Below are 14040 nucleotides of genomic sequence, written 5' to 3' on the forward strand. Positions count from 1 at the left end.
CTCCAGGCAAATATTTGCCTGAGCAGCTTCACAAATGTCAGCTCTGATATTCTGTGTCTACCTAAATTTGATTTCAATTGTACTGATGTCGCAGAATATATGATCATGCTGCCTTTTCACCATTCACCTGTCTGTGGCTCACTGTGTTCGGGCTTAGAGAATTTCTGCTTGTAAAATTGCTGGAGTTTCATTAGTTGCAGCTGGTGGCTAATTTCCAAAAAAGGTGCTGTTTCTGGCAAGTCCTGGGTTTCACCATCATCCATCAGGGTGAAAATTTTCCTTTTCCTGACCTTAGGCCCAAGGCAGACCTTGAACAGCCTGCTGCGACAACAGTGTACAGGTAACCCTTCCATAGTGTACAAACTAGGACAAATCAACAAGCTGACAGGATACATCCAGGGAGCATCTCCATGCAGAAGAAGATTTAGGTAGAGATTTATGATGGGAATACAAGGTGTGATCCAACATTTCAACGTGAGATTGTGGGAGCCCTTGCTTCCAATTCTCTCACCTTTTCAACATGATGTGCAAAAGAGACTCTGAACTTGCTAAACTATGTTCGGCAGTGGGAATACTGATGTCCCCATAGACTATAAATTTGGATAATTATCGCCAACTACCTAAGATTCCCCTTTACTCTGGTGAGTGGAGTGCTTTTTTCTATTTCTTTTTTAAAGTGGTATGTATAGTTGCTGTGACATTTAAATTGTCTTTTTAACCATATTTGAAAGAGTGGAGGGGGTGGCAAAGGAGCATTTACTCTACTGATTACTGTGTTGCATAACTACGTGATTCCATATCTCTTACCCCTTGTTGCCTTCACTCAACATCCATTTTGCTGTCCTACTTTCTAAGCAGAAGAATGGATTTCTTCTCAAGCTTTGAATGTTATGAGCCCTTTGATGACCTGTAAGATCAGTGTTCAACCCTCAGACTCTCTTTCTCTTCTGACATGGGATTCTTAGGATTATGTTTTTCAGCTCTACAGTGGGAAGGACCACTCTTTGATAACATTTATTTTTAACTGAAAAATTGCCCTGCAGTAGCAGATGGCATCCAGAATCCCATTAGTACTGACGGGAACTCCTGGAGTCTGATTAGCAACAAGATAATTTGACATCAGTGTTTAGAAAATGTACCTGGGATACCAAATGTAAGCAGTTGTGTTGTCCCTAAGAAAATGAAAACACAGCTAGACAGTTTTACAAGGAAATTTGACATTGCAAAGCTCCCAAAATAAGAACTCTGCTCTAGCCATTGGGCTGATTTGTTTGATTTGTTTATGCCTTCTGATCCCCAGTCAATATTGGGCATAAGACATAAAATATATCTCTCTGCTGTATTCCTAACTTTCTTGTAAGGGAACTGTGCCATTTTGAAACTGAAAAGTTTTATTTGAAGCCCACTGAATCAGTCACCGAATTCCCACACCACAGCCTCTGTCAAGATCATTCCCTTCCAAGTATGTCTGACCAGTTCAGGTGTCAACTGTGCCCCTAAACTGACAGAATCACAGAATATTCTGAGTTGGAAAGGACCCACAAGGATCATCAAGTCCAACTCTTAGCCCTGTACAGGACCATCCCCAAGAGTCACACCATGTGCCTGAGAGCATTGTCCAAATGCTTCTTGAACTCTATCAGGCTTGGTGCTGTGACCACTTCCCTGGGGAGCCTGTTCCAGTGATCAACCACCCTCTGGGTTAAGAGCATTTTTTCTAATATCAACCCTAAACCTCCCCTGACACAACTTCAGGCCTTTAGGTCCTGTCACTGATCACCACAGAGAAGAGATCAGTGTCTGCCCTTCCAGTTCCTCTCACGAGGAAGCTGTGGACTGCAATGAGGTCTCCCCTCAGTCTCCTCCAAGCTGAACAGACCAAGTGACCTCAGCTTCTCCTCATATGGCTTCTTTTCTATTTCCCTTTTTCTATTGTATAAAGTGAAAAAGGAGCCTGAAGACAAAAATCCCTAAGAATGTCCTGCTTCAAACCCCATTTTTCTCAGGAAATGAAAGTCAAAGTGCTTCCAACCATCCTAAACATCAGGGGGCCACACAGTGTACGGTATCCTAAAGGAGAGGACTCTAGGCTCTTAGAGATCTGTTGATCAAACAGATTTGTGACCAAGACACCTTCAGCATTGTTTAGGATAAGTGGATAAACTAGCAGATGAAGAGCTGTTGGTGTCCTATACTCACCATCTCTAAACTGGGCCTTTTCAGTCTATAAGTAGCTCTAGTTTAGACACAGTTGATGTGGTATCTCCTGCAGAGCACACTGAACTGAATTGGAGGTGACAAGGTCAGAAGTCACACTCATGAAACTAGAAAGGAAGGGTGTTACCCTTTTACTAAGAGCTGGTGGCAAGATTATCCCATGCCTTCAAGTCAGCAGCTTCTGGCTTAATTCAAAGTGAACAACATTTATATGAGTCTTAGCTGAAAATGTTTTTCCCCAGTTCGGGTGAGAGTGGAAGCATAATTTCTGCTCCAGTTTCCCCTGCAACGTGAGCCATATTCATGTTTTCTCTTCACCCACATTATGATGGCAGTCAAATACATTTGGTGGAATTTTAGACATGTATCACATGCTGCTTATCTGCTGTTTTGAGACTGGCCCAAGGCATGGGCTAAGTAGGTGTTTGTTAGCAGTGTAAATCTGGAGTCACTGTACTGAAGTCAATGGGAAACTGAACTGAAGCCTTGGGTCATGGGCTGGAAGGAAGTGCATTGGACATCTGGGGCAGGGAGGAATGCATGAGTCACCCTGCAGCATCCTCCCTCTGGCAGATGCTTGGTGCAAAAGTAAACATATTCTGAAGAATTTCAGTACAGTCTTTTCTCAGAAGGAAAGGGGCTTTTAAAGTCTATATGTGTGGGTGAAGGTATCAAAATACTGGATAGATTCCATGGCTCACAGATCAAAGAAAGTAACTTAGTATGACGCTACTGCAGATCCTGGAATTGCCTTTAAGGCTGAGATTTGCTAGCATGACTAATGATTTTGAGTCTTCTATTTGGGACACCAGTGAGAGCTCTGGTATTTTGGATGCTTTCACCTCTGTCCTCGGACATAGTATGGACTTATTTATATCATAGAAACAACCTTCTGTTTTGTCTGATGCTGGGATAGAAGGAACAGTCCCTGATGGGACTGACTGTACCCCTCTCCCAAGCTCACATCCATAAACGGCTCTCTCAATGCAAGTCAACCTTCTGGGTTAACAAGTCACTGGATGAATTTTGCTGTTTGCTTTCTTTGCTAATAAGCTTCATTTCTCATTAAGGTGTTTTCTGTTCATGACTGTTTTCATATGAAAATGTTTTCCCTTTAGCAAACAATTGTTTGCACAGCTATACTCCCAAGTGGGATTAGCTCTTAGTGTGACTGCTTTCTTTCCTCAATCATCTGGTATTATTTCTGATCCCTGTATGAAGGAGTGCATGATGAGTGAATAATAAGTGAGGAGAGAATATGGTCAGGCTAACTGGGCCTTTGTTTCAGTTAGAGGCAGTTGGGGAGCAGGCTCTGGAGCCAAGGCTGGGTGTGTTGGCAGGAATAGGGAATTTTAATTGATATTTTAAACCTTCTTTCCTTTGGCCAATTTGAACTGGACTCCCTGAGATGTTAATGTAATGTTAGGCAACTGTGCTATTGTTGACCTGATCAGATTAAAAATAAATTTGCTCTCATTGAGATCACATGAAGTAGGCAAGTGTCCCACAAGTCCTTCCCATGAAGAATGTGACTCAGTCATTATCTAGTTTTCTTAAATACCTCTGTACTAGGAATATAATTGGGAATCTTAGGCAGTTATAGCTGAAAAATATGTGATTATGTACATTTGATGATCTTGTTTAACTACATTTCAGCAGAACTATGGCCTGGAGGTTTGTAAACATGGACCCAAAATTCACAGCGTTGTGGGTGTTAAGTAACATATGCAATTTATCTGGCAACCTGAAGAATGTATTGCTGGAGATGACTACTTGTCCAGAATTTTGTGGCTGGATAAGGAGCTTCTGGAGAAGCTGTACTATGTGGCTTTTCTCATCTACTGGTTTGCAGTAAGAAGAAACAGGTGTCTTACTGACTCATGTGGTTACATCTCTAATTCAGCTTGGTGACTACTGAAGTTTGGTTGAATGCTTTTTAATACTTTCAAGCATACCAGCATTGAGGATTGCCTTCCTGCCACCCACCTCACTGCCCCGCAGGGCAGGGAGGAGCTTTGGGGCACCCACAGAAATGTCTTACCTCCTTTACCTCCTTTGCATACCTCAAGGAGTACACATGCAACACTCCCAAATAAACCCCACATGCTAGTCTGTCTGAGGCCGTTCGTACCCAGTGCTGTGAGCTCCTCGGGTCCTCATGTGATTGTGGGACTGTGATCTCCAGCTGGGCAGAGGGTGGGGTGTTGCTGTGGGCTGGAGGATGGGGTGTTGCTATGGGTTGGACACTGTAGGACTCCATGAGTTGCAGCTGGCTAAATCTTTTTTATTCCCTCCCCTCCAAGTGGGAAGAGGGTGGGTTCAGGTCCCAATAGAGGGTATTTGGAGTTGGAGGATTTTGCTGGGAAAGAGGAGCCCTTCAACAACAGGATGGAGAGGTAATGGCAGAACATAGTCATTATATTGGGAACTAACTGAGTCTTAGAAACAGGTAGACAGAGAATTACATTCCAGATACAATGAGCTGATGGTGAGTAAGGGAGAGGATGATCAGGGGATGAGGAATCTGGGTTCAGAGGTGGGAAGAGAACAGCAGGGCTATTCTTCAAGGAAGTTAAGTCAGCTTCCTACTCCTGCCCAGAGCAGACACTGACTCAGCCACATCCACAGTGCCGTCTCCTCCCCGTCTCGCTCTGGCACAGCCATGCACTCACATGTAAGCCTTGTAGTTGCCGCCAATTTTCTGGATTCGGATGTCATACTTGGAGTCAATGAATGGCTCGGTGGTGGCATAGGTTTTTGCCATGGCTACTATGCTGGCCATGTCCCGGAAGTCGTGCTGGTTCTCAACTTTGACCTTGATTATCAAAATCCAGTGAAAAAGAGACAAGAGCAAAAAGAACAGGAATACTTTGTGAGCAGAAGTCATCTCCACACCTGAATAGCACAATGTCAGCTTAACCCCACACAGACAGAGCCGAGGACAGAGCAGGGACTCTGTGATTTAAAGAGAGAAGTTCCCCAGACCAACCAAACCCAGAGCAAATCAATCCCATTCTCCTTCCTCATGCACCAGCCTTGGTAAACCTGGCACCAGGGAGGCAGCTAGAGCTTTACCCAAATGGCTCTTGCTAATGCACATTGCTTCCATGTTGCTTCAGAAAAATATTTGATCTCTTAAGGGGCATTACTTCATTCAAACGTTGAAACTGCTATTTCCCATGTTGGGATGGATGAAAATGGAGTATTTTAGGTGGTCAGGAAATAGAAATAAATGCCAGGAAATCAACATGAAAACTGATTGTCTGCCAGCCCGAGGGACCAGGTCCCTGGCATTTCACATTATCCTCCTCTAGGCTTTCTTTAAGAAGTGGTGCAGGTCTCCAAACTGGACACAAGCTCTGAAGGAAAAGGATGTCTCTGGGAGAGCTTGTGACACTTGGGGAGATTTGTGTGAGTGTGAGGCTATGGGCATGTGTGTGGGACAGCTGGTTGGATGCTAGACTTGATTCAGACTTTGAAATGAGAGGGTAGTTGCCTATGAGCTGGAGTTTTTCTGAAAAGATGGCTTTTCACAAATCTGTATTCAGTTATGAGAAATGCTCTGTATCTTACCCCAAAAATAATAATAAAAACCCCCCAAAAACAAAAAAAGGACCAAAACAGTAGAAATTCTAATTATATGATCAAATCTCTACAGAAACTCATTGATTTGGGAAAGCAAAACTGAACAAGCAGGTAACAAAAACATAATGGATAACTTCACCTCACTCATATCTTTAACTCTGGACTTTAGTGTATTGGTAAAAATTTGTTTGGTGCATCAGGAAAACCTATGCAAGTTCTTGCTCCTTAGGGCTGGACAGATGCAGAAAGGACAGAATAATTTTTGGAAAAAGACCAAGACTGGGTAAAAAAGGGTTAGCAATGAGTGACTTTCTTTACATTATTACTTATACTTTGTATTTTGGTAATGCTTTGAGATCACAACTGGGGACTGCAACCCTGCTTTGCTAAGTGTCCATTCACTCATGACAATGGATCAGTCTCTACCCTAGAAGAGTTTCCCAGTTGTGTCAGTGTGTGTTAAAGGAGGGTGATGCCAGACTGTGTGGAGCCAGCTGAAGGAAACACGTGCAATGGCATTTGGTGTTTCTTCGCAAAGAACAAACAAGTGATTTTACATATCTGCCTTCAACCATGAGAGGGCAGGAGCCATCTTCACTAGAGAACAGAGGACAAGCCTGTTGCTAACCTGTTTTACTCTGTTTAGACAGTTTTGTAAATGCCAGCTTACACATTGGCCAAGGATTCAGCCACATCCTGGAGCAGAAAAAGTCTTAAAAACTGAACAGTTTTGGGGAAGGTGAAAAGTACAACTAGTTTGACCCATAACCATTTCTAGATGCCTGAATAAAAAAAAAGACCTGGTCTTCGCTTCTCCTTATGCTAGCTGCAATACCCTGAGTCCTCCTCCCTCTTGCTGTGGTGAGGGCTGTGCTCTCACTATTCAGGAACTGCCTAGGAAAGGAGCAGAGGAATATGACAGTCATCTGTGGGGAGGGAGGGTACCAAAAAAAACCCCACCATCAAACACAAAGGGGATATGTAAAAGCAACCATCACAAGGCATCCAGAACAAGCAGCCTTGCTCTAGGCTGTGTTGCCTTCTCTATCTGAGTGGGGATGTTGGTGGTGTGGCAGGGCAGGGTGAGGTGGCAGGAATGCCCCAGAGGCAGTGGGAAGAACGGAGAGGGAACCCACAGCCTGGGCTTGCAAAATACCAGGGGGAACAATGCAGGCTGTGTTGGAGCTGGGTATTTTTGTAGCACAGATAAGAGCTGCCCTGGGCTGAATGACATCAAGCAGAAGTCCCACCCAGATGAGATGATTGCAGGAGGGATTGCATGGGCAGGAGGCACTGACACGGTGTTACAACATATTCTCCCAGACCCTTTTGGCAATGAGAAAATACAAAAGCCATTATATAATGACCTACTTGGAACAAGGACACTTTTGGGATCTAAAACAAAGTGTTATGCTTGTGCAACAGATGTCTTTGGGCCTCAAATGAAATGTTTGCATCCTCAGCCCAGGAACATTTGTCCCAGAGGCAGAGGAAGGGATGCAACTTCCCTCTCCAAACTGGAATTAGATGATATTGTTATTTCTAGAAAGGAGCTCATCTTGTTAAATGGAATTTTTCCTCAAAAATACAGCAGCTAAAGAAAGGAAGGGTCCCTTTCTTCCTTCTCTCCATCACCCCTTCCTTATGGGGAGAGAGGAAAAGCACTTGAAAGAAAGTGTTTTCTTGAATGGGCCTGAGGATTTTTGGCTGGGTTAACAAAGAGGGGGGGACTCACCAAGGACACAAAATAAGAAATTAAAAACAAAGAAGACGATTCCCACAGTACTACACCACTGCACAGTCCTCAGGAAACAGCTCTGACATCTTCCCCGGCCTGTGCCAGAGCACTTCCCATGGAGTTTTCAGAGAAAGAAACTCACAGTGGTCCCCTTTTAGGAGATACAGTCTTATTTCCCACCAGGCATCAAAATAATCACCACACCAAAGCTGAAATCTGAGCCACCATTTGTTAATTGTTAGAGCCAGCCAAATTTGAGAAAATAACAGCCGTGTCCTGGGTTAACGCTGGTTTAGTCCAGGGTACGCTTATTACTTCATAAACAGGATGCACTCAAGTTACAGTCAAATTAGATTTATTTTCTTGCCTTATCTATCAAGTCCACCATTTTATTAGCTTTCTACTTTTAAATTTTGTATAATTCATTTCCTCCTGCCTTGTAACCCTTTTAGATGTCAATAAAATATCCATTCTCTTAACAGGAGAAAAAATCCCAGACATAACCAAAGCCAGTGTGCACACAGTGTGACACCAGAGGGCATTATTTAAGAAGAGGTTATTAAAAAATCATTCCAGAGCAAAGTTACCAATTTAGCTAATAAGAGACAAATCTGTCTTCTAAAATGGCGGGTTGGCCAATACATGAAACTGATAAAAAAAGTTGGAAAGAGATCAGCATGAAGGCATTTCTCTCTCTCTCTCTCTCTCTTTTACTTTGCAATCTTCTTAGGATAAATGCTATATCCCATTAGCTGCATAGAGGAGTGCAAACAGCAAGTGCAAACACAGCCCCTGCCCTGGCAGCCTGTTTGCTTAGCTGTGCTGGCTGTTTGAGCAGCAATAGACTCATTCTGGAGCCATAAGTTGCTGTTTGCTGTAGTGTTTTAGTGACCTGTTGTGAAGAGTTCGGGCCAGTGTGTTGACAAATGCCTTTTCTGAGTAAGAAAGCTCCCTGGGATAGTTCCTGCTTCCCTTCTGGCTCTCTTCTCTAACCCAGGCACTGGCCAAACCCTAGCATGTTTCCTGTTGCTGCATTGCAAAGGGGACTCTGGCTGGATCTCTGGGGACAAGCTCACACAGAGGTGATCATCCCTTTGCCCCGTGGTGGCATCTTGGAAGCTGATACTACATGACCTGCTGGTGCCTGTTCCCATCCTCAGCCTGCCCAAGAAACACTGACCTTTCTGCCCTTGGCTGGAGAGCAGTCCAAGCATAGGTCAGGAGGAAACATCAGACCTTCTTTTGAGGCCTTTCTGCAAGGCAGGATTTTGTATGTGGTAAAAACTCACCATGGATATTTCCTGGACTGTCTGAGCCACACCTGAGATCTGAGTGAGCACAGATTCCTTCAGAGAGGGATGTGGGTAGAAACTTCTGCTTCCTCTGTCCCAAGGTTCCATAATCTACTGCATCTTGTACATCCCAGATGTTCCTGGACACCAGGGTTCCAAGGGTACAGCACTTCTCTCTCATCTTAAGCCTAGGCACTGCAAAGAATTCCTTCACAGTCCCCTTTTGTTTTCATTAGTTATGTGGCCATATGAAAAAATAGTCAATTAGCCCAAGTGCCATAGTTATCTTAAGCATTAAAATCTGCAAGGGCTGCCCTTGTCTCTCTGAGCATCATCCAGTGTTAACTCTGCCTTACAGGTTAAACACACATCACCTTGGAGATGACTTGCAGAAGCACTTTCTGAGTCCAAACTGAGGTTAGAGAGAGGTTCAGCTGGAAGGTTAAGTGTCCAAGGCTGAGCTTGGCAATGTGGTGTGCAACTGATCCTTGGTTGGCTTGTGAAAATGCACTGTCTGAGTGTTTTCCTCCAGAGGAACTGGTGCAGCCACACAAAGATTGTGATTTTTTTGTCCATCTCAGCCTGTGCTCAGCCTTTCTGTATTGACCTTACCATTTTGGGATAGTGGGTCTTCAGGAATGGTTCTGCACAGAGGGCTTTCTGAGTCTCTTCTTTAGCCCAGATTATACTCCAGTTCTCAGAAAATACCTGATCCAACTGACGCACAGTTTAAGCCTAACTTTGACCCACCTCAAAATTATAAAGACACAGTGGAGTCTGCATTTCCTTATTATCCTCAAACTGAAATTCCCCCACACATTAAAGATGATGCCTTTAATGCATTAAACCTTCCTAGTAAAGAGGCCAGGTCTTGGTAGCTTTGGTGCCCAGTGCCCTGGATCAGTCACTGTTTTCTGTGTCCAGCAAAACCTTTCAGACTGATGTGCAAGAAATGGGGATGTTTTGGCTATTTTCAAGACAGTTGGAACCTCCTCACTCATGAGTCAGTGGGAATGCAGTGATTGGGCTGCTCTGTTGTGAATGAATGTTACATGTCAAGTCATTATTTGTCCTCTGTAAAAGAAAATATTTGTTCCTTGACAAACCGAGGCAGCCCTTTCCCCTTCCTTTCCTCTTTAGCACACTGGATTTTCAAAGCTCTTGCTTTTGGAACATTCTATTTCCAGTCCCGAGAGAGACAAGGTGACGAGCTGTCCTTCCTGATAAAAACCTTGCAGTATTTTTACATTACAGAGTGGCTCTGTTTAGTTTGTGCTATATTTATACCATGGAAAAAAAAGAAGCAGAGAAGTCTTTCCCATCCAGTAAGAGAGAAAATAACTCTGACCATATTATTATGAACAACAAGTTTTTCTTCTACAATGTAATAAATTTATCTGAGACAGGATTTGTACTGGGAAGGTATTTTCATAATTATGGGGCAGGATGGGACACAAGGTGACTCTTAAGCTGACCTAATTAGAGATGTCTAAAAATAAAGAAGTCTAGCAAAAAAAAAAGATTAGATTAATATAAATATATATAAAATCACATGAACAGATACTGTTTTTCCTCTCTTTGCAGATCTGGCAGTGGTTTCCTTCTCATGATCTGATCAGGAAGAGGTGAAGGGGTTCTTTGAGTGCATTTGCAGTGCTGGGCTCTGTTCCTAGGGCACTTTAGGGTCACGTTAGCACACAAATGGCAGATAATAACACACTCAGAGCTTTATTCTTTTCCGTGGGCTCTGGCATGATGAGATCCAGAGCTGGGAAGAAGTGTTATTCCTTTCTCACTGCAGTGCTCACCCTATACAACAGAGAACCTCAATCACTTCTGGGGTGGGTAGGCTCAAATGGCACAATGCTTAAAACTGCCTTGACCTCTAAGGAACTGCCGGGTAAGCAACAGTTCTGTTCTGCACAAGGAAGGATATCTCCTCTCAGTGTCCATTCATGGCTTCCCTGGAAGATTGCTTGAGTACTGTTGATCCCATGAATCTGAGCAACTTAAGTACATGAGAAAGGTCCTTCTCTGCCAACTCCATTTTAAGCTGTTGTCTAAGCAGTATTTCTGCACATATTTTATGTGTATCAGTACTGGATAGGACCAGCAACACAGAGAGCACTTGTTATGATCTTCCAGTGCCACTGAAATATGAAGTGACCCCAATTTTTGGAAGGAGGATAACGATGGTCATGGGAGGGACTAAGAGGCATATGTTCCGTTTTTAGATTAGAAGATTGTCTGTCTCTGGGTAAAGGCTATTACTGGTGTCTCTGTTCAAGTCAATAGAGAGCCTGTTGTTTCTGCATTTCTCAATGGAAATTTCAAAAGATGCCTTTTATTGCAAATTTGTTTTCTTCATCTCCACAGGCACCTCACACGCACACATCACTTGGCAAGAGCATTTCTTTCAGTAACGGTATACTGTTACCCCTTCTGGTTCTGACCCTGAATACTAACTATTTCTCTTTCAAGCTAAAGACAGTTGTGATGACCCACCCTTAAGGGGAAGGCAGTCAATAGAGCCTGTTTTGTACAAGTCCTAACATCGTTATTTTTCATTTTAGCTTTGAGGATTCTTTGTTCAACCCTCTGACTAAAAAAATGTGGTGAGTGAATTTTGTGAAAATTATGCGAAAACAAACAATATGTGAAAATGAAAGTCTATTATAATTATGCTCTTTCTAGCAATTATTGCAAAATAATAAACACTCAGCACTTCTTATATTGCCAAGAGCCTTATGAATGTGAATTAGCAGTAAGTATCAGGTAATCATTATAATCCCTCTGGTCTGTAACACAGAGAAACTGAAGAAAAACTGTGAAATGACACCAATCTCCCTGCAAGCCGATGGAGGAGCTCTTTGGGGAAGAGGCATTTTCTGCGTCCAGAATTTTTCTGGCTCCTGGCCACTGCCTCAGTACAAATAAAGAATAACAGTGCTTGGACTTCCCATCTTTGCTCATTCTTCTAAGTCTTGGTGCCTCCCATTACAGGTGATTTTTTAATAACATAAAAAATGTAAGTACTTCCTTGACAATTTCTGTTGGTAATAAGATTGTAATCTGAATGCTCACATTCTTTGAAGCACTCATTGCAGGTACAAATACATGGCTCGCTATCTTGGCAACATTTGTTGCAGTAAGTACTATTTTTAATACTCACATGTGTACTTTGGCTAATAGGTTGGTTATTTTATCCTTTGTTTCTCCAGTCACTGCTTTAATACAAAAGATGACCTGATTCAGGTGCTGTATTAACATTTACTTTGTTACATTCATCAAATCAAAAGCAAACCTCTCTCTTTTCATATTACGTATGTTTTACAGCGAAAGATCTGATATTTCCTGCTATCATCTCTACTTCTGAAGACCAATGCAAAGGAATCCTTTAGCTCTCTGTAATCTCCTTATCATCACTGGTTATTGCTTTTACATTATGATGGTTAAAACCACAATAATGTCTCTCGGAAACTTTCCTCTTCTGAATTACTTGATTGTAGGTTTGACTTTTTTTTTAACCTATAGGTGTTACTTTTCTAGTATACCCATAGTTCTGCTTCATCTGTATTTCTCATGATGTTTTCTGTGGTTTTCTTTTGTCCATTCCACTTGGGCTTGAACCCTATTGTTTCAAAAACAACATGAAACAAATTCTTGTTACTCGTCTTTTAAACCAACTGACTTATTCTTTATTTTATTTTCTCTTTCTCTCTTCTCTTTTTGCTCTGTGTAATGAAATGCAGTGGGACTTCAAGAAAATTTAATTCGTCTCAACTTTCCTTCGGGCTGCTTGTGGCTGGAGAAGGGCCCAAACTAAAACTGTAAGGTCAACAACTCTTGCTTCCTGTACCTTCCCCATCTACTGAACAGAGCAGTGTTGAAACTCTGTGCCCAAATCCACATCCAGACCTTGCTAGTAGTCACTAATTTCATAATGGACTAAAGTAAACTTGGCCTCAGACCAATTCTTTCTTCTAAGATGCTGGCTGTTAGCCTATCTTCATCTGGAATGACTTCCTACGTACCCCCCTTGTACTGCTGAATACAATTGTGCCTGGAATTTGAATAGAAACTCTCTTCCTCTGTAACTTGTGACAGCAAAAATCCACATCATTAAAGAATAAAATGCGAGAGAAAGTGAGATGTGGAAGAAGATCTGGTGTGTGGTGCAGAAGACAATAGCTAAATGTTCTGCTGAGAGCTTTGTCTGGAAGCGTTGTTAAGACTGGGGTACTTATCTCTGATTCTGCCCTTATTTCTGTAGCCACTGAGGGTCCTTGGTGCATGAGACATGAAGCTCTCTCCACATTACAGGTGAAATGGCAGAGCAGTCAGAGAGATCCAGGCTTGTGGGGTCTCAAGAGAGAGGGTGGGGTTTCTTCCTCCTGGTTTTTCCTGGTTGGATTTTGCTAATGAAATCCATCCTAGGGACATGTTAGTGGCTCTCTACAAGCACCTCTGGGCTGTCTGCATGCACTCTAATTCAATGATCCCTTTGCCTGCTTAACATACGTATCACCAACATTTTAACCAACATTTCCTGCTTATTTTAAATGTTTGTTCCTTGATGCTGAAAGCCAACCCTACTACTGGCACAGGGATCTGCGCCCACTTCCTCTCTGGCAGCTGCCATCTGGACAGGGGAACATTGCAACCAAAGCAAGAAAGATTATGAGAGCTTCCATGTGCAATCCAGCAAGCCAGAAAGGGCTTCTGTTTCCAGAGCACAAGCAAACAGGCTGTACCAAGTTTAAGTTCGGTGCAAGTATATATAATTTTCAGGCCAGGATAAGGTCTGTCTGCTCTAGGGAAGCACTGTGACAGGCGTATCAGTTATGAAGTTCATCTACCACGCATTGGATTCAGAGATGATACATCAGAATTTCCTACTTCTGAACAAATCAAGTTTTAGACAGATAGGGAATGCCCTTTTAAAAGATATATTCAAGTAAGAGGAGACTAAAGTGTAGCAGGAATGTGCTGGCGATGCCTTACTGAGAGGGGAGCTCAGTCACCCCAAGAAACAGGGCCTGCTAATTCACTGGGGAAATAAAGATCCCAGAGAGCCTGGGAAAAACAAACAGGTCCTTCTGGGTAGTGAACTATTTTTCAGGATTCTTTGGCAGGCAACCAGCCACTTTGCTTTGTAAGGTCTTGTTCTTCCTTGCAAGGAGGAAAAAAAATAACTTGAAGGGCTCC

At 42.8% G+C, this 14040-nt stretch overlaps 1 protein-coding gene across 2 annotated transcripts in view; it reads right to left on the minus strand.

The window, feature by feature from the left end:
* Positions 1 to 14040, minus strand: part of SYN3 (synapsin III) — a 203526-nt gene that overhangs the window by 22545 nt on the left and 166941 nt on the right. For both annotated transcript variants that reach the window (XM_027657222.1, XM_027657231.1), the window contains exon 9: positions 4890 to 5032. In XM_027657222.1, the coding sequence (XP_027513023.1) occupies positions 4890 to 5032 (143 nt within the window). The remainder of the gene's footprint in view (positions 1 to 4889; positions 5033 to 14040) is intronic.

This window comes from Corapipo altera, unplaced genomic scaffold, assembly GCF_003945725.1.
Source record: "Corapipo altera isolate COAL_440 unplaced genomic scaffold, ASM394572v1 1, whole genome shotgun sequence".
NCBI lineage: Eukaryota > Metazoa > Chordata > Aves > Passeriformes > Pipridae > Corapipo > Corapipo altera.